This window comes from Malaya genurostris, chromosome 2, assembly GCF_030247185.1.
Source record: "Malaya genurostris strain Urasoe2022 chromosome 2, Malgen_1.1, whole genome shotgun sequence".
Classification (NCBI taxonomy): domain Eukaryota; kingdom Metazoa; phylum Arthropoda; class Insecta; order Diptera; family Culicidae; genus Malaya; species Malaya genurostris.
The window spans coordinates 281,992,096-282,013,151 of NC_080571.1; the positions used below are offsets into that span (position 1 = coordinate 281,992,096).

General features: G+C 34.7%; 1 protein-coding gene across 1 annotated transcript in view; it reads left to right on the forward strand.

Annotated features, from left to right (window-relative positions):
• LOC131430309 (follicle-stimulating hormone receptor) overlaps positions 1-21,056 on the forward strand; it is a 406,919-nt gene that overhangs the window by 381,455 nt on the left and 4,408 nt on the right. Inside the window, exons 10-12 of the mRNA XM_058595180.1 lie at positions 9,477-9,614; positions 9,715-9,855; positions 20,931-20,996. Of these exons, the coding sequence (XP_058451163.1) occupies positions 9,477-9,614; positions 9,715-9,855; positions 20,931-20,996 (345 nt within the window). The remainder of the gene's footprint in view (positions 1-9,476; positions 9,615-9,714; positions 9,856-20,930; positions 20,997-21,056) is intronic.

Sequence of the window (21,056 nt, forward strand, 5' to 3'; positions counted from 1 at the left end):
TGAACAAAATTATTCGCAATGATTAGTACAACAACTCTTCTGAAGACAACTTTTCCGTAGAACGTTTCACAAAAAAGTTAAAAAATGAATTTTCTGGAGCCACCCTACTTTTATTCGGGAAAATTGATGTAACTCGATCAAGTGAAAAGGTAGAGAGGTGCTTTTTTGCGTAAAGTTGCTCAAAATAAAATTTCCTACAACTTTATTGCACAACAAAATCAGTTCTGAGTTCAATTAAGAAAGTTTGATTTCAGATTTCAATCTAAATGAGGACCACCCTAGTAACATTTTTCATCAAAAGGAGCGCCATTTGATTACAAACAACTTTTGTGAAGACACCAACTACAAAAAACTAATATTTAATAGTGAAAATATTTTTGTCACGCTAATTTCCCGTTTCGGACCATAGCACAGTGGTTCGAATCAATAAAAACGTGGACATAAATCAGTAGCTGCCAAACCGTTCTTTTAATGCATATAGTTGCTTTGAAGAAATTATTTACAAATATATACCGCGTAATTTGATCATATCATTAATTGTTCATGGCCTACTTTGACAAAAAATGTAACCATAACTTTTTTATCTGAAGAGATAGAAATTTTTTTACTTCTACAAAGTTTTAGAACTAGTAAAAATAATTTACTTTGTCGAATATACCAAAAGTCTAGGTCGCACCGTTTCGGATATACAAAGCGTTTTTATGGCAACCCCCTTAAAATCAGTTTTTTATTCATAAATTGTTTCGAGCTATTTTGTTATGCATACTTTGTTTGAAATAATTGTAGAATTTATAAAATCGCATATTTTTGTTGAAGATAGTGCATAGGTTTGTTCTTTCCTGACAAAGTTATGCAACATTTTACCTTTTTTTTACCTAGGATAAAACCTTGCACCGAAGCGAAATATGCAACTTTATGCAGCTGATTTTTACAAAATTGGTAGGAAAAGATGTGCCCAATATCATAAAAAAAAATCTAAGTGGAACTCGGTGGAACTTTTTTTTTAGGTCTTTTCAAAGTTAGTTTTAATTACTGAATTATGGCAACCCCCTTAAAACTAGTTTTCTAGTCATAACTTGTTTCGTGTTATTTTTTATGCATACTTTGTTTGAAATAATTGTAGAAAATATAGAATTTCATAATTTTGTAGAAGCTAATGCATAAGTTTATTCTTTTCTGGAAAATTTATGCATAATTTTACCTCTTTTTACCTAGGAAACCTTGTGCCGAAACGAAATATGCAATTAATGCAGCAAACTTTAATAATACTTATAGGAGAACATGTACCTATTCCAATTTATTTTCCAATGAGTATATCTTGAGTACTCTTCGTGTGACTCATTTTCACTATGGTCATGCTGCAACCATGAATGGTTAAGAAACAGAGGGCGCACAGTGGTCCAAAACTGGAAAAAGACGGTCACAAGTCTGTACAGACTCTCACTGATTTTTAAGAGCTAACGTGTCTTCGAAGAAGTTTTACAAAATTCTATAACACTTCTTTTGAAAGAAGCACCTTAATTTTTGTTAAGGAGGTAGCACCGATTTCGAAAAAAAATAATTTTGTTTTTGACGAAAAATTTTTTTTTCTATCTCATTTCAAAGAAAAAAATATTTCAAGTATTTTTGCTATCTTCAGCAAAAAAAAATTTTTTTTGAGATATTCGCTTTATTTTAAAAACGTTTTTTTTTGGATTTACCTACGTAGAATTTATCTCTATTACCTAAGTATCTACTACAAAGTTAGCATTTAAATGAGTAACTTTTCCCAACACTTTTCACAACCTAATCAATCAACTAGGTAGTTAATGTTACCTAATAAATCATTACAATATGTCACTTAGTCGCATTGCATTCGATCAATAAGTATCAGTCACGCTATCGTCCGAGTTTTCCGTATCGCTAATTTCTTGTTCTGTTGTAAGTTCTAGCATATCAATTGCTTCCAGTGACAATTTCTTTCTAGTTTTGATAGGTTACTAATAAATATTCGAAATCAGTGGGTCAGACGCTACTAGGAGTCTACAAAAAACATCTGTCATAGTTTTTTCACGGCTGTTTTTCCTTGTGCCCAAGTTTGGATTTTTTTTATTTGTTTATTAATTTTTAACTTTTTTCATTCAATAAACTATAAAGGTTGTTTTATGGAATCGCTTATTTGAAACCTAAGAAAAAACCGTACATTCATGCCTTGGACGATTTTTTGTATCTTTGTTATATTTTACAGGCTGTTGAAAAAAGGCTTTGTGTGAAATACCCCATGGATTATTACTATACATGCTATGCACGTATGCAAATATATGAAAGATATTTCTATCCTATTTCCGACTACCAGTCTGGACGCGCGTAAACACGCATAAACAAGTTCATGCTTGCACACGCAACTTAAGCAAATTGTTGCGATTTTTATTTTGTTACTTTTTACAATTTTTTTTATTCAATAATATAATTATTTTTAAGGCACACTGCTTAAGCTCTAAGGTGCCAAGGACTACTTTTTACAATTGACAATATTAGAATAAATCTAAGTGGAAAATCCGAAAAATTATCAAAACTTCAACACATATTTAAAAAATGGAAAAATGTTTTCTAGACAAAATATGATAAAGTATTGTTAAAGTACAAACCTTTACGAAGAGATTCCATGTTTAAACATGTAAATAAATTGAGTTATCGCGAAGCAACACGATTTTTAAGACGAGATGTTGACCCTCTGTTTCTTAACCATTCATGGTTTCAGCATGACCATAGTGAAAATGAGTCACACGAAGAGTACTCAAGATATACTCATTGGAAAATAAATTGGAATAGGTACATGTTCTCCTATAAGTATTATTAAAGTTTGCTGCATTAATTGCATATTTCGTTTCGGCACAAGGTTTCCTAGGTAAAAAGAGGTAAAATTATGCATAAATTTTCCAGAAAAGAATAAACTTATGCATTAGCTTCTACAAAATTATGAAATTCTATATTTTCTACAATTATTTCAAACAAAGTATGCATAAAAAATAACACGAAACAAGTTATGACTAGAAAACTAGTTTTAAGGGGGTTGCCATAATTCAGTAATTAAAACTAACTTTGAAAAGACCTAAAAAAAAAGTTCCACCGAGTTCCACTTAGATTTTTTTTTATGATATTGGGCACATCTTTTCCTACAAATTTTGTAAAAATCAGCTGCATAAAGTTGCATATTTCGCTTCGGTGCAAGGTTTTATCCTAGGTAAAAAAAGGTAAAATGTTGCATAACTTTGTCAGGAAAGAACAAACCTATGCACTATCTTCAACAAAAATATGCGATTTTATAAATTCTACAATTATTTCAAACAAAGTATGCATAACAAAATAGCTCGAAACAATTTATGAATAAAAAACTGATTTTAAGGGGGTTGCCATAAAAACGCTTTGTATATCCGAAACGGTGCGACCTAGACTTTTGGTATATTCGACAAAGTAAATTATATTTACTAGTTCTAAAACTTTGTAGAAGAAAAAAAATTTCTATTTCTTCAGATAAAAAAGTTATGGTTACATTTTTTGTCAAAGTAGGCCATGAACAATTAATGATATGATCAAATTACGCGGTATATATTTGTAAATAATTTCTTCAAAGCAACTATATGCATTAAAAGAACGGTTTGGCAGCTACTGATTTATGTCCACGTTTTTATTGATTCGAACCACTGTGCATAGTGCAGTGCAATGAAATCAGAAGGAAACAGTTAAAGCATACTTTATAATACCCTTGTTTTCGATTTGTAAAAGAGATGAAATAGCTAAACGTACTTAAAATTGTTACCGACATGAGCAGAGTAATATCTACTTAAGATATATCCAATACCACAGCAATACCACAGTAACATTGAAAGTAGAAAATAATGGGCCGTATGAATAAAATGTAGTAAAGTCTGTTGTTTGTAGTATCTTCTCAAAAACAGTAAGTAAAACGCGTTTGGCATGAATAAAAACTCTTCTACTTAATTTTATCAACAAACACACGAGTAGCAACCTCTGGAGCTACCTACCGAAAAATTGTAGTAAATACTACATGTTCGAGAGTTGTTGTGTAGTAAAGTCTCTGCTTTTGACAGGAACGCGATCCACATGTAGCATTTACTACCGAAATTCAAGCATGCTACGTATTATTCATACGGCCCAATGACTAAACATAAAAAGTATTTGAATTATCTTTTAAGAAACACGATTGACGATTTCGAAATGTATATTTTTATTGTTGATGTATACCAAATAAATGACACACTAAAATAAAACGACGAATAACTATTTTACTAAAGGGATGTGAAATCTCCCTACAAAGGGAATTCATATTGTTATACCACATTCGGAAGGTTATAGACTGGAAACAAAGTATGATCGTGTATGTATTATGCAAAGGTTGAAACTCATTTCCTCCTTTTCCTTACTTTGATTTCTAAGCCCTGCACTTGAGTTGCATAAACTACTAGAACAAACGATTTATTAATTTTAGTTGTTTGACGTAAAGCCGCCATAACTAAGTTCAGTTTTTGCAATGACTGAGCGGAAACATATATTGGAGAAGCCAAATGAAAGAAAACTAACAGAAAAGATGAATTTTTGGAAAAAGATACGCTCAGAGACAGAACTCGAACCTGCGTTCTTATGCATTCCGTGCATACGCGCTACCATTTCGCCACTCTGAATCTTGTTTTAGTCACTCTAAAACGCCAGTCAGACACAATAGTGCGTACATCGATCATGGTCTACATCCTGGCCGTCACCCGACCGATACCTTATATCCAAACATCTTCTCTGTCCATCAAACACTAGTCTTCTCGCTTTATACCTACTTCTCCGATCAAGCATTGAGTAGGAGAGTGTATTTATTTCGCTTGTCACCTTCTTTAATGGTGCCAAAAAGATTTCGGAATTTATTCAGAAAATTAAAAATACAAGATTATTCATCAAAATCGATATTGTCCCCTTCAAAGTACTCCCTGTCCAGGTATAAAGCTGGAAGATTGATAGAATATCAGAACAGATATGGCAACCTTAAGAAACCTAATCGGGTGACTGAGAGCGCCACACGGGGAACTTTTTGATCAAGGTAGTAGAGCGACGAAACAAAAAAGCGTGAAAGCCCCTTAGGGTGAAGCCAGAGTGAGTGCGAGATGCGATGCGACGCGATCATTAAAGCTTTGTATTTCGTTCATTTGTTTACAGCAGAGTAAACATTTGTATTTCAGAGTAAACACGAGGCGTTGCGTAGTGACAAGCAATTTTCAGTGCGACAAACAACGAAGCAGCTTGTGCATAGTTTTTCATGCGATTAACGAGCGAACAAAGTTTTCGTAAATTATTTTTCGTTTTGATGGAAGAAGATAATTTTATTGATATCGAAGCTCTAATCAGAGCAGTTTGTCAATGGAATTCGCAAGTGTTGGGAAGAGGTTTCAAAAACATTAGAAATTACTGGCAAGCACAGTCAATGAAAGTGAATCAAATGAGTTTTGAGAATAGTTCGAGTTATCTCGATGAAAAAAAGTCTACACATTTTCAATAAATTTTTAGATGAAATTGCTAAAAAGCTGGCTTCATTTCAACAGGCATTTTTTACGCTTTCAAACAATGCCCCAAAAATCTTCGAGATATATAAAGTCTTCTATACTTTACAACGACATGATTGATACTGTCGAAAAAGAGCACTACTTTTGGAAATAGAGCTTCGAAAGTTGACACTACTGGAGAAAAAAAACATCACCATTTGAAAAAGATTTTCATTATGCAAAAAAAAACTACAACTTTGGATAGAGCTGCGGCAATTGACACTACAGCATGGCTTTAATAGGAATAGATTCAGCAAAGATGATTTCGTTTGATTTTGATCGAAATTTACTTTTCGACAAATATGAATATAAATATATTATATTGTTTTGTTACTACTATCACTTTGACACTCGCTACTATAATTACTTGGAAAACTTTCGCGTTACATATCGCGTCGCGTGTCGCACTCACTCTGGCTTCACCTTTAAAGGTCAAACCGCATTCGGTCGACATGTCCATCGCCGATCATTTTTTCGCTCTTCGGTTATGACTGAGCTGCCGGCGTGCGCATGTACAGGTACGCCGGACCCGACATAAAACTCATATCTTTGGCAACGATATTCCTCACCGAGCTTTTCGCACCGTAGCAACTGTGTCGGGTCCGGCGTACCTATACATGCGCACGCCCGTGCTCAGTCATAGCCGAAGAGAGAAAAAGTCAATGCCGGAAAGCTCGGATCGGCCGAATGCGGAGTGCCCTTAAGTCATGCGAAATGTCAATAAGAGCGTGAGAGCTAATTGCATTTCATCAAAGCAAACATGTCAGAATATCAAATCGATTTGTAATGTCGCTTTCGATTGAGAAAACTGAAACTGGCTCAGAGTAGTCTCATCAAACAAACACTTTTCACGAAACTGTTTTGAGTTCGCACTTAGCAACGGGGGTTTGAGCAAACCTGATATAAAAACCAGGTTTGAAACTGACTCGATTTTCAGTTCAACAACGTTGAAACTAGGCTCGAAACGATCGTCAAACAAACGGTTTGACAGTGGTTAGGGTGGACTGGATTAGGTTAGGCATCAAGCGAGAACGACATAAGTCTTTGTGTGATACTTGCTGACTAGCGGAAACCTTTCTCTAGCATATTTTTTGTGATTCTGAAGCTTTAACAATAATTTCTTCTGTTTTTATAGATTCGTATGCTTTCACAGTTTTGCTTTTGCTTTGAATGACCAATCAGAGCGGTAATTTTCAACTGATATGTCGCTTCTCGCTGAGAAAGCGGTTAGAATTTGATGGACGTTGAGCATTTGTTGAACGGCATACTGAACGAAATACTCGTTCTAGTCGTTGGAACTATTTGTTGTTGTTTTTTGCCTGCAAAAAAAGTGACCAAATTGGGTGCTTATATAGCAGACAAAATAAGATTTGGTCGCTGTTATTAAAAGTTCAAATCATATTTAATTGAAAATACGCGGTTTTATTCATTTGAAGTGATACGTAGACATATTTTCTATCAGAATGCGAAATAATATTGGTGGTGAAAAAACTGATTGGGTTTGAGTGTTCAAAAACTGATCACATTTTCACAAGTATTTTTCGTGGAATTTCTAATTTGTTCCACACCAAAAGACATTATAAATCCAAATTGTTATAAATTCAATTATTGCCAATATTCTGATTCATCTGCTCTGCACTTGAATATATTGCAGAACGGAAGTATTGTTTGCCTATTCCACTACACAAAAGACTAGGTGCTTCCATGTGACCGCAAACTGATGCAAACGCATGGTAGTTTTTTAAACACGAGAAAAATTTTTCTGTATGAAATGTTCAAAATGACGAATGTGACAATGAGGGACTCTCTTTGTTTGCTTTCTTTTTCGATTATTGCGAAATATTCCTGCTTTTTTCGGTAATTTCTTCAGTGCAGATTGAAAGACGATAGCCTTAGTTATTATTATCTGAAAAAAGTTGGAGAGAAGAATTGCTAAGAGTACCGTAGTAATCGAAAGAGAAAGTAAACCAAGAGAATCTCTCATTGTTACATTCGTCGTTTTGGACCTGTTTATGCAGATTTACCCATCTAAGGCCTCACACAGAATGAGCGCGACAAGCTGAATTCTTTGGAATCTTTTACTTAAAAATACTAATGTGATTCACCGTCTTTAATTTTTTACACATTCCTGAGATCAAGTGCAACATACTTTTTTTTTGGAATTCAGATTATAGTTGAATAAATTCATAGTTGAATTGTGGATTACTTTGTGCTCGAACGTTTCCAGGTTGGCGGGTTGGCGGTTCAATGCATCGGGTGCTGGTCTTACAAGTCAGTTGTATGTTGGAGCCTCGACCTGGAAGGATTCTTAATGTCAGTAGAATCGTAGTACCAGTCATGCGATGATTCTGTACGCTAAAAATTGACTGCAAAGTCAGTTGAAACAGAGTGGTCAAAGTTCTCAAAGAAATGTAATGTCAAGACTTTGCTTTTGATTCCAATTGTGCAATATTCCTTTGATTTTGTGGCAAATGTCTTAAGTAAATTATTTTGCATTCAAAAATAAAAAGAAAATTAGTGCTATTTAGAAAAGTTTTATTAGTTAAATAGCTCGCATTTCATCATAACCTGCTAGTGCAACATAGCAGTGCAACGGAAACCGCATTTTGCAATTTACAATTTATCGCCTCAACACATTTCTCGCTTTATTAAGAATCGGAGCTTAAAATTGTCATGCATTCTTAATGAAAGAATCCAATCCAACAGTCTCGTATTCGTTTTTACTGTCGCATTCGTAAACGATCGCATCCAAAACAAACGAAGGGGGGCGATGCATTCTCGTCTCTCATTGACAAAAATAGAAAAAATCAATTGGGAAAATGAGTCGAATTACAATTCTCATGCTTACATCGATATATCGAAGATTTGTGGCGCTTGGCTTAAAAGCATCTCTAAAATATGATAAATTGAGGTAATTACATGCCAGAACCTCTTTGGAAACCAAAACTACTAATGATACAAGCATCAACAGGTAAAAATCATTGTGTATCGTTTTCTATCATAATCGATTCTCGAAACTTCGGTTCAATTTTGAGATTGCACTGTAAACGATTTTCACTGAAAACCGAAAATGACTGAAGGGGTAAATGAAAAAATGTACGCAATTTTGAAACTACTATTCCCCGCTAATTCTACACAACTTAAAGTACATTGCCGTAGGCGAAAGGGAGTCCAAGCTGCACAGTGAACTAAAAACGAGCTACATGAAACCGGAAGCGGACCTTTGCTTTGTCCGTAGCTTATCCGATAGGCATTCCGCTAAGCAAAAAGCGGCTGCTTATCAGAATGGAAACATTGTTGCTTCTTGGTCCGCACAATCCTCGACGTCGAGAGAAGACACGAAGAACTCAAAACGAAAACGTATTGCTTGTGTAACCGTGGGGAAGATGTTACATTTTTCTTTTCCTGTAGCCGACGAGAGTAAGCTTTGTACAATTAAATTTAATTTATGTGAATTTTATACCGACAACCCGACGGAAAAAGCACGGTCAGGGGTACAATGTTTTACTGAGACTTATTCCGTCATTCCACCATGCGTTGGTCTAAAATGAGTCATTAGTTTAAGGGTTGAATAGGAAAAATACGGACTATCTTGTGCGCCATTGAAGCGTGGATGCGACTCATCCAATAAAAGAGACCGTCACAGGAGTCGGTCAGTTCAGACAGAGGCTCTCATCCATTATTCATAAGCCTTTCTCCAGATCGGTAGATTTATTTCCGTGGTAGAACCGTGGCAAACCAGAATCATCCGGTGAAGCCAAACGGAAAAGTGCCTCATCAGCTGCTTCGAAACAATGGACATTATATTGCAGTATAGACTTGTAGTTATTTGATTTCGCTTGCTAACCACACTTTTTTTTCATTTTGTTGCGAATTTCGCATCCCCCGTAGGTCAGCATCCGGCAACCGAATCCGATGGATCTCAAAGGATGATTTTCCCAAAAGTCTAGTCACGCTGGAGCTAAAGTCCAATCCGTTGATTGGCATGAAGCCAGGTGCACTGCAGAATATGCCTCGGCTTCGAAAGTTGTAAGTTACTACATAATTGCATCCAGGGGGAACTACGGGTCGAATCGGCCTCAATTTGCTAAACGCCTGTTTCATTCTGTTCTCTATTTGCCATTTGCAGAATTCTTTCCGACGTCCGGGGTCTCCAAGAACTACCTCCACTAGATGGCTGCGTTTCGCTGGAAGTACTGCGAGTCGACCGAGCCAATCTAACCACACTACCTGAACATATTTGTAAGACGTCGCCACGCCTAAGGAGTTTGTAAGTAGAGCTCGTAACCTTGTTATCATTACAAATATGTAGAGTATTCTTTTCTCATTGTTGGGTTCGAAAATACAGAGGAATTAAACGGAAGCACATCTAATAGAAAAGAGCAAGATTTATATTTTATGTCATTCAATTGAAATACAATGACAAAACATGGTACGAAAGAAAGGTTATGCAATCACTTAAAAATTAGACTTGCAGAAGTTAACCAAGTGTCCTATCGACCACGATGGCTTTCATGAAGGGGAACCTTGTTCTTGTCCCTTTTTTCACATGACTTACCATAGTGAAAAGTTTTTTGGCAATATTTACATACGGCCATCTGATTGTCATAGGTAACAAGTGATTTGCACGGAACCCTTCTTCAAGCGCATGCGTAACAAACGTACGCCATTTAGAATACAGGGGAAAAAGTTCTTCGACACTTTTCTTTTTCCATGGAAAGAATCTTTCCATACTGGGTAGGTCATGCACACCCAGCTAATAGCCAGTAGTCAATGGGGGCCAGGTAGATTAGGAAGCAATTCGAAGCGTGATTCGTTCAATTTAACCATCGTTTTCATCGACTTGTAAATCGGTGCATTGTTTTGGTGGATCATATAAGGTCGTTTTTCTTTTATTTTGCCCTATCTATCGATTTAATAACGCTATGCAGTATTCGCTAATGATTACTTTTTCCTTTCTCAAGATAGATAGAGGGTACATTTTGGTTTAATGATTTTTTGGCATTAAAAATGCCTTACTCTTCACTATATGGGGCCGGGTGTCAATTAAAAGTTTCAAAAATAGTCGCGTAACCTTTTTGTGTCATAATTTTGAACATTAATAACTCGGTCATTTGTTGATGGATTGATATAATTTAACAACCAATCGATTCGGAAACTTTTTACTTAAACATATATGGCAACGTCGTTTCAGTATTTCAATAGAATACATACTATTGTTTTCATCCACCAATCCCAGTTGTACAAAATGACGTCAACTTCTTGTTCGGCATAGGAGGCTTTGCGTCATGCATAAAAAACACCGCATCGTTCTGCGTAGTATGAAAAGAAATCTATAAATATAGGCTGCACAATATTCCTTTGCCTAGTTGATGTTTGACTGTGAATGAAACAAGTAGCTCGTCCAGTGAGCTGATGACTGGATTGTTTATGCGTTCACTTGCTGGATTGTCGCTTTTGCATTATGTGTTGGTGAAATTTCCTGTTGTCTGCGCAGCACCGTGTTCGCTTGAGTATCTTATATATCATCTAGATATTGAAGAACCGAATCAGCGTGTTTACCGATTCTTTCGAAATTTCCCATGTTTTAGCAAATTTTTGGTAGATTTTACCATTAAAAATGCCTATTATGAGATAACGACATTTGAATATTTCAATTGCATTCCATTGAAAATTGGTTTGAATTGAGTATTTTATTTTGGTTCTCTGGTAACTATCAGGCCAATTTAGAATTATCGGCGATTAATTTTTCGGATCTAATTTGCAGCGCTTGTTCCTCGATGATTTGTTAATGGATTTTCCTAATTTAAATGATTCCAAAGCTTCAATATTGTAAACTTAAAAATGTTTTAATTTGCCAACGGATCGGTTTGCATACTTAAATCTCCATTCCCATACGAACAAAACGTGACAATGTGACTGAACAAGTTGTTGTCCCACCAGGAATTAAACGCTTCAAATGATTCCAAATTAAATTCTGGAACTTATTCAAAAGCGGCCTCCTCGGTTTAGTAGTATAAATGAGTTCCACAGGCTCACATATACAGTTCAATTAGATGCAATATCATATAATATCAAAGATAAGCTCAAGGTAAGTTTACCTGCGATTTTACATGTATCGTTTGAATAGAACCCTCGTAGAATATGGTTAACCGCCAGTTTCAGTTTAATAATTATTGGCTTCAAAACAATGAGCGTCTGATGACTACACGCGTTGTAACTATGAGAATGTTAATTCATGTGTTAATAACATCAAGTTACAATATGAACAAAATTTCGGAATTTTGTTGCGTATCCATTCCGTATATTCCTCATATGCCAAAGCGAAAATCAATGTAAGTAACTAAATATTTTATGCGGACTGTTTCACATGTTTTCTTCCTCGTATTGTTGCCGCCATATTATTTACCGACACTTTCCGAAGATTATCGACGATTTTGAAGAAAGATTAAAAAACTACAAGGATCAGCCCCATGGGGTTGTTCGAGCCGTTGATGTGGAACAAGGCAACCAAAATTTCCAATGATTGACATTTTCAATTAATCGTCACACTTTTGAATCTGCAAATGCACAGGAGTCTGCTTAGATTGATCCTTATTAGGAATCAACACCGAACACGCGAACCCAGAATATAGACTCTATTTATCGTGATTTGTATTTGTTTCGTAGCCGACTAAATTACATCAATAGCCCAAATGTATACAATTAAATGTTTGTACATGCTTGCGATACGGATATCGATATTTAAGCTTCTCTTCACCAAGCTTGTGTTCAAGTTTTGTATGCAAGCAGTTATTTTTATAGCGTTTCTCTACCATTACTACCATTTTGCGATTTCGGTTGAAGCGATAAAACATTTCTCATTATCAATCGAGTTCATCTTATATAAATTAGAAATTAGTCTTATGCACTCAAAATTTACCCTGGGGTAGTTGTCAATTTCTCAACCAGATCAGAGCATACTAATAAAAGCTTCATATCGTTTATGGCACTTTTTATCTTGCTGTGTAGCAACAACCTACCTCTAGCAAGCTACGCATAAGACTGAAACGTTAGCTATAATTTCGCTTCTATTTGTAGATTCGCGTGCTCGCAACAGCTTTGCTTTTGCTTCGATTGACCAATCAGAGCGATACTCTCTCTTTGATACATCGCTTACTCCTTCATAACCGTCGACTATGGCAGGGAAATCCAGTATGCCGGAGATTTTTTGCAGCCAAAATAGGACACTGCTAGCTATTAATCAACATTTCAATGATATAAAATAAAAAATACATGGCTATGAACATTCAAATCAATACGTAGAAATATTTTCAATCAAATGGTGATATAATATTAATAATTGATACAAAACTGACTGAGCTGTAATTGTTCAAACCCTGACCACATTTCTACGTGTATTTTTCTATAGTTTCTAGCTTGCACCGCTATATAGAAAACAAAAATGTGCTCCACATTAAAAAATAACACTATTACTGAGACTACTGGTACAACATTCTCTTGGATCGATTAACACTCCAAATACCAAGCCTCAAAAAAAGTTGGAACGGTAACTTTGAGTTGTCATAGCTCAGCTGTTTTTCAATGAATCTCAATAAATTTTACACCCTCAAATTTTGTGAAGTACGTAGATTGTTTCAAAACCTTTGTAGGAGATGATTGGTAAAGAAAAACCCGATGTGCCCTATCTGCATTCCTATTTTCTTTCCTTTGGCATAAATGTCGCATAGAAAATATTGAATACTTCAACTATACCGAGTCATAACTTTGTTGTTAGCCAACCGATCTTCAAAATTTGTTTACCATTGGAAAGGTACTACTTCCAGAAATAAAATGCACTGAAAAACGAAACGAAAAATAGGGTTGTCTACCCAAAGTTATAATGAAAACTGTAGATAGATGACCTAAGAAAAGATGAGACTTTTCACAATGATCGTAAATATTTCGAAATTCAAAGCGATGACCTATATATTTTTATACGTCATTCGATTGCTAGTGATACCAGCTACAATTTTCGCTCAAGTACCATTCCTGCACAACCAAAAGAAAACATTAAACAATCGATGAATTTATAAATATATATGAATTTTTAATTTTTTTTGACATGTTTGTATATAACTCAGAAATTAAAGCGATGACATGTACATTTTTTTGATTCAAAATATTGGAATCATTACCAGAAATAATGTATTGATGATCAAAATTATATATCCGTTCAAAGCATCTCAATAAATTTGGTACAAATACAGAAAATTTCTATTATTGGGAAAATTTTGCAAAAAAAAAATCAAATCTTTGACATTTTATGACATATATTTTTTTATTATTTTAGTTGGAAATTTATTATGAACAACATTTACAAAAAAACTGAAACTTGGAATTCACTAAAAATCTTAAAAATTTTGGTAAATATACCTAAACTCTAAAAATAATTATGGAATTGGACAAAAGATCTAAACAATTTTTATGCACAACCCAAACGGAATTGATAACTACTAAAATTAGGTCTTTTTGTTTTATGTTTTCCGTAAAATCTCAAAAAATCGGTAGAAGATCGGAAATTTCAAAATTTCTTATATATATTGCGTTCCAACGTTTCTGCAAATCAAAGTGAAAATATTGGAATCCGTTTTGATTTCATCTTTTTCAAAGAGACGTAGAATTTGTTTCAATTAATAAAATAAATTTTGTGATAACACGAAAATTTTAAATTATTTCAATGGCTTTGTACAATAAGAAATAGAACGTAAAATTATATGAATTTCATATACTAACCCATGGCAAAAGAAACCAACAACAATTCTAGAAGAAATTATTGCTTGATTTTTGTTTTACAAGCAATTAATAACAAAAACATATATCTTAAATTTTCCGCTATCCTAAACGACATCAACTATAAACGATAGAATAATAAAATTTAAATATCACAAACTTAGAATTATTTCGGAATGTATGGAATTCGAAAATTATTTGAATTTTCTATTAGTAAACAATTCAGAAGAGTAGAATTCTGAATTTAGCACAAAAAATCACACGAAATTAAGTAAAGCCTGTTTTTATCCACCTAGTGGTGTAATGATGCCTTTCTGATATCTCTCTTATTCTCATATAAAAAATGTATTCTTCAAACAGTTTTGTTTGATTTTTGAAAAACATGAAAGCTAGTGCATGAACTAGTGTAACCTACAAAATGAAACAGTTCTCAAATCGGTTAGGCCATCTTTTTCAGTGAAGTGAGTTCCACTATTTCAGGTACTTATGAAACTGGAATCGCCCCGAATATTGGCTTTGCAGCAGCCTTTGCGATTAGCACCAACCAACCAATCTATTTGCAGCTTACAGTTGTCTTCGTCTCGAAAAACAACCTCTTCGTTTGAATGCTTTTTACTGAATGAAACCCTGCACCTATGTTATTAGAACTAATTGGCTCAAGTGGCATGTTCCCCTAGTTATTTGGAGATTCGTACCTTGCCGTAGCTTCTTATCAACTTCTTGATGGGAAGGGAAGGATAAAAGGAACATGGAAGGGAATTGGGAATCAGTACAGGTGGGTGAGGTGGGAAAACAGCACAAAACATAAATAAATAAATCATTCTGCATCCCCGAAAGGATGCTGAACGATCTGCAGGTGCAAAATGCACGGTTGATAAAACCTTCAACCACCGAGAGGCCTTAGAGATTTTACAAAAGCGACACCATTCTGCATTCCCCGAAGAATGCATAACGATTTCTTCCCGAATATGCACTTGAATTAATTTGACACTCTAGAAGACAAAAATACCTTATTTTCATTTATAGCTAATAAATGACTTACATGATACGAATATTTTTCAATGAAAAAACCCAATATATGAACATAATTTTAAAAAGTTTTAAGAAATATCTTCTCCGCCTTTTTTTATAAACATGCTCGAAAATATTGTTTGTCAAATACAAGAATCAGATTTCTCTTCGTTTGCCTCAATGTTAGATATAGCAGTTTAAAAATAACCTGTTTTTGAACTAGTTTTGCTCATAACTTCGGTTCAGAAAACGCTACCTGAATACGCCAGTCATTAAAAAATTGGTTTTAACAAACTCTAAAAGATGTTCAAAGATATCTATATGAAAAGAGAAAAATATAAATGCTTGAGCAAAAAATCTGTTTTTTGAGGAACACCCTAAGTTGCTCTTTAAAAATAGCTGTAACACTAAAACCGTTGCAGATACTACTATGGTGTCCTCAGCAAAGCTGCTCGATATAAGTTTATCTACAATTTTGCCGAAGAATGCTGTCCTCTATATCAATACATCCGGAAAATTTGTTTTGGATCACCTTAATAATAAGAGCCACCCTAATACCATGTGCATCGACATATGGCTTATCTTCACTGATCATTTGTTTTGAAGACATCATAGCTCTATAGTATAAGTTTAAGCCACAAATGTTTTTGTCCCCCTAAATTGCAATTTAACTCGGAAATTTTAAAATTTCTGATCTTTTACCTATTTTTTGAGATTCTACGGCAAACCAGAATTTTCAGAATTTTAGTAGTTATCAATTGCGTTTTGGTTGTGCATAAAAATTGTTTAGATCGTTTGTCCAGTACAAAAATATAACTATTTTTAGAGTTTTAGATTTACTAAAATTTTTAAAATTTTCAGTGAATTCCAAGTTTCAGTTTTTTTTTGTAAATTTTGTTCATAATAAACTTCCATCTAAAATAATAAAAAAATATATGTCATAAAATTTAAAAGTTTTGATTTTATGTTGTTTGGTAAAATTTTCCCAATAATACAAATTCTCTGTATTTGAACCAAATTTCTTGAAATTCTTTGAACGGATATATAATTTTGGTCATCAATACATTGTTTCTGGAAATGATTCCAATATTTTGAATCAAAAAAATGTACATGTCATCGCTTTAATTTCTGAGTTTTAAACAAACATATCAAAAAAAATGAAAAACTCATATATATTTATAAATTTATCGATTTTTTAAAGTTCTCTTTTGATTGTGCAGGAATGGTAGTTGAGCGAAAATTGTAGCTGGTATCACTAGCAATCGAATGATGTGTAAAAATATATAAGTCATCGCTTTGAATTTCGAGATATTTACGATCATTGTAAAAAGTCTCACCTTTTCTTGGTCATCTATCTACAGTTTTCATTATAACTTTGGGTAGAAAACCCTATTTTTCATTTTTTTCAGTGCATTTTATTTCTGGAAGTATTACCTTTCCAATGGTGAACAAGTTTTGAAGATCGGTTGACTAACAACAAAGTTATGACTCGGTAAATTTGAAGTTCTCAATATCCGATTCGCGATGCAGGTGTCGCATGAATGCAGATAGGGCACATTTTTGGCTTGAAAAAAAAACTTGGAACGGGAAAAATCTGATTTTCATTAGTTTTTCCTAAAAGATCATCAATAATGATACACTTAAAATAATCTACAAGCTTCACAAAATTCGAGGGTAAAAAATTTATCGAAATTGGTCAAGTAACAACTGAGCTATGATAGCTCAAAGTTACCGTTCCAACTTTTTTTGAGGCTTGGTGCTTCGCGTAACTTTTTTAGGCTTGGTATTAGGGGTGTTAACTGTTTATAAAATTAATAAGTTTCTACGTTTCTCGAAAATGATTATCATAAAATAAAATAGTTTTATTTGTTCAGGTTCAAATCTTTAGGTTGTTTGTATCTAAAATTGAGCTTTCAAGTAACTTTGAATTCATCATAATTGACTTCTAGTTAAAGGACGTTATTCAAAACTTAACAATGTAAAAATTTGTGGAAAGGGATAAAAATTGAATAGAATCAATTATCAAGACAGAATCTAATTGTCAATTTTATCATTCGCTAACAATCTAAGCGCTTAAACTAGAGCAAGTTTGTAATTAGTCAATTGAATAAGTTGTTAGTTTAGTGTATCATCATCATTATCATCTTTATTTTTGTATTAATTATGAAGACCCTAGAAACGTTCCATTTTTAATGTAATTGTGCTCGGTCGTGTCTTGAATACAACCCTCTAATTTTTTTTTTGATTTTATCTGTCATAATTTCAATCTGTCTTTTCGTTGGGTAATAAAGAATAGTTCTGCCTAAGGTTTGTTTTCTTGTGGCGTATGTGTTACAACACTGCGAATTTTTTTTTCAGGAGCTCGCCCAAAAGTAACTGTTACTATTACTATTATTAGTATTACTTATCTGTATTCTGGTCCTGAACACTGAATCTGGTTATCGAACAAGATTTCCGGATCAGAATACTGTATCTGAATCTGGATTCTGGACTGAGAAACTTGATCCTGATTTTGGATTCTAAACCTGAACCGGAATTCAGGAACGGAACTCTGGGCTAGGTCAAAAATTTGTAGCCTGATTAAGGAATTTACTCCTGGATCTGAGTTCTGTATCTGCATTCTGGATAAAGATTCTAACCTTAGATCTGTATTCTGACTCTAAACCAATATGCTTTATTTGGCCTCAGAACCTGGACCTGAATGGAGTAACTTGACCTACCCTCTGAATATGAATTTGAGATCTGTGAGCAAAATCTGAATTCTGAACCTAAATTCGGGACTTCGATTCTTGACCAGAATTTTTAGTTTGGATCTGGATTCTGGAACAAGATGCTGGACCTCAACTCTTGACCTATGGATATGAATTCGGAACGTGGACCCAGATTCTGGATCAAAATTCTTGACAGAGTTTTTACCTGAACCTGGAATCTGGAAAATAATTCTCAACCTGGACTTGGACTTTGATTCTGGGCCAGAATCCTGACTTGGATTGAGGACCGGAACTCCTAAAAGAGTTTTGGAACCTGAAACTGTATCCTGAACCTTGGCTAATCACCTGAATTGTGTACCTAGTTTCAAAACATGGACCTGGGTTCCTGAGTGGAAATCGGGTTCCGAATTCTGGACCTGAATTTTGTGCCTGGGTTCTAGACTTGTACTCCTGACAGGAATTCATAGATTTCCGTGATCTGAAGTCTGAACATGGACCTCGACAGTTTTGGACATGGATTCTTATCCCAGACCTAGATTCTGGATCTGAATTCCTAAAGAAACTTTGGATCCGAATCTAAACTCTGATTTAGGATGCAGGATTCTGGACCCTAATTCTGTGTTTGAGCAAGATTTTGGTCTCGATTTCTAAAATTTCAACAGAGATCCGAGGCATACCCCTGACTTATGAATGTGGACCTGGATTCTGATTCTGAATTCTGAACCTGGACCTGATTTTTTTTCTGTATTTTGTATGGATTGAATTTGGAAAAAATACATGATTTGAATATCTAATGAAACATTCATCTTCTCACTTTCATTTTCTTACTCTCAAATTTCACGAAAAATTAATGGTTTACTAATCACATCATTCTTACAACTAATAGGTTGGATTGATTCTGGATTGTATTTCGCAATATACATTGCATAATTTTCCCCATTTATTCAGGGCCTTAGAAAGATTTTTTTTATCTAGCGAAGCCCACTATTTTCGACTCATTACTCACCTGTTGACAATTTTGAGTTTACTACCAACTAAAAATGAACTAGAGCCCACCAGTGGGCTGTAGAGACCACTTTGGGAATCAGTATTTTAGATAAATCGTCCAGCTCACACCTTCTTCAAAACAGGTTAATAAATTCTTCGAGTTCCTTAGTCTATGACCAAGTAAACTAACGTTAGCTGTACCAGTCTACGGTTTGCAGAAGTATAAACAAATGAAATTCAATTTCAAATGAAATGTCCTTCAGTGCCCTAGGAGCCTGCTAAATTTTATCCGGCTCCGGCATTGTAACAGATCGGCTGAAAAGTTCGTATCGTTTCTATGAGAGGGCGCCACTAGAATTAAATGCATACCATTTTCAGTTAGTACCAACCTTCAAAAGATACGTGTATAAATTTGACAGCTTATTAGTTTGTGAGATATTGCATTTTGAATTATTGTGAAAAAAATTGAAAAAAAGGAATTTCGTGTGTTGATGAAACACTACTTTTTGATGAAAAAAAAGTGCCACCGATACCAAAAAATGGCTTGATGAGTGTTATCCAGACTCTGCACCGGGCGAAGCAACAATTCGTAAGTGGTTTGCAAAATTTCGTACTGGTCATATGGGCACCGAAGATGATGAACGCAGTGGACGTCCAAAAGAGGCTGTTACCGATGAAAACGTTAAAAAAATCCACAAAATGATTTTCAATGACCGTAAAGTGAAGTTGATCGAGATAGCTGACACCCTAAAGATATCAAAGGAACGTGTTGGACATATTATTCACGAATATTTGGATATGAGAAAGTTTTGTGCAAAATGGGTGCCGCGTGAGCTCACAATCGATCAAAAACAACAACGAATTGATGATTCTGAGCAGTGTTTGGAGCTGTTATATCGAAATAAAACCGAGTTTTTTCGTCGATATATAACAATGGACGAAAAATGGTTCCATCACTTCACTCTGGAGTCCAATCGACAGTCAGCTGAGTGGACTGCACGCGATGAACCGAACCCAAAGCGTGGAAAGACTCAACAATCGGCAGGCAAGGTCTGTATTTTGGGATTCGCATGGTATAATTTTCATCGACTACCTTGAAAAGGGAAAAAACCATCAACAGTGACTATTATATAGCGTTATTAGAGCGTTTGAAGGACGAAATCTCAAAAAAACGGCCTCATTTGAAGAAGAAAAAAGTTTTGTTTCATCAAAACAATGCACCGTGTCACAAGTCGATGAGAACCATGCTGAAATTGAACGAATTGGGCTTCGAATTGCTCCCTCATCCACCGTATTCTCCAGATTTGGCCCCCAGTGACTTTTTCCTGTTCTCAGACCTCAAGAGAATGCTCGCTGGTAAAAAAATTAGAAGCAATGAAGAGGTAATCGCTGAAACTGAGGCCTATTTTGAGGCAAAGGACAAATCGTACTAAAAAAATGGTATCGAAAAGTTGGAAGATCGCTATAATCGCTGTATCGCCTCTGATGGCAATTATGTTGAATAATAAAAACAAATTTTGGCAAAAAAATGTGTGTTTCTATTAAACGATACGAACTTTTCAGCCGAACTGTTAGGGTGATGAGCCTGAAAAATTTCAAACCGTCATTTAGCGATAAACTTAAAAAATCTTCGAGAATGTTTGAATACATAGGTTTGGCCATCGGTCATCTCATTTCGGTTAGACCTGTTTCAGGTTTCGGTCCCGATGATAAATTCCAATAAAATAAACTTGCATCAATTTTTCATATACAAGGTGATGAGAAAGGAATCATTACAACACTAGGTTGTATAAAGCTTATTTACAGCATCCTAATATGTACGTATCAACTGTAACAACCAAATCTCCTTCTGTTTCCATTCCAGAGACTTCAAATCCAATAGATTGCGAAGCATTCCAAATGTAACAAACTGTCGCGATTTAAGAGTTTTGTAAGTATTCTTTTCCCTTCTACCGGCGCATGTCGAATTTTTTTTGCACTAATGAAGCCA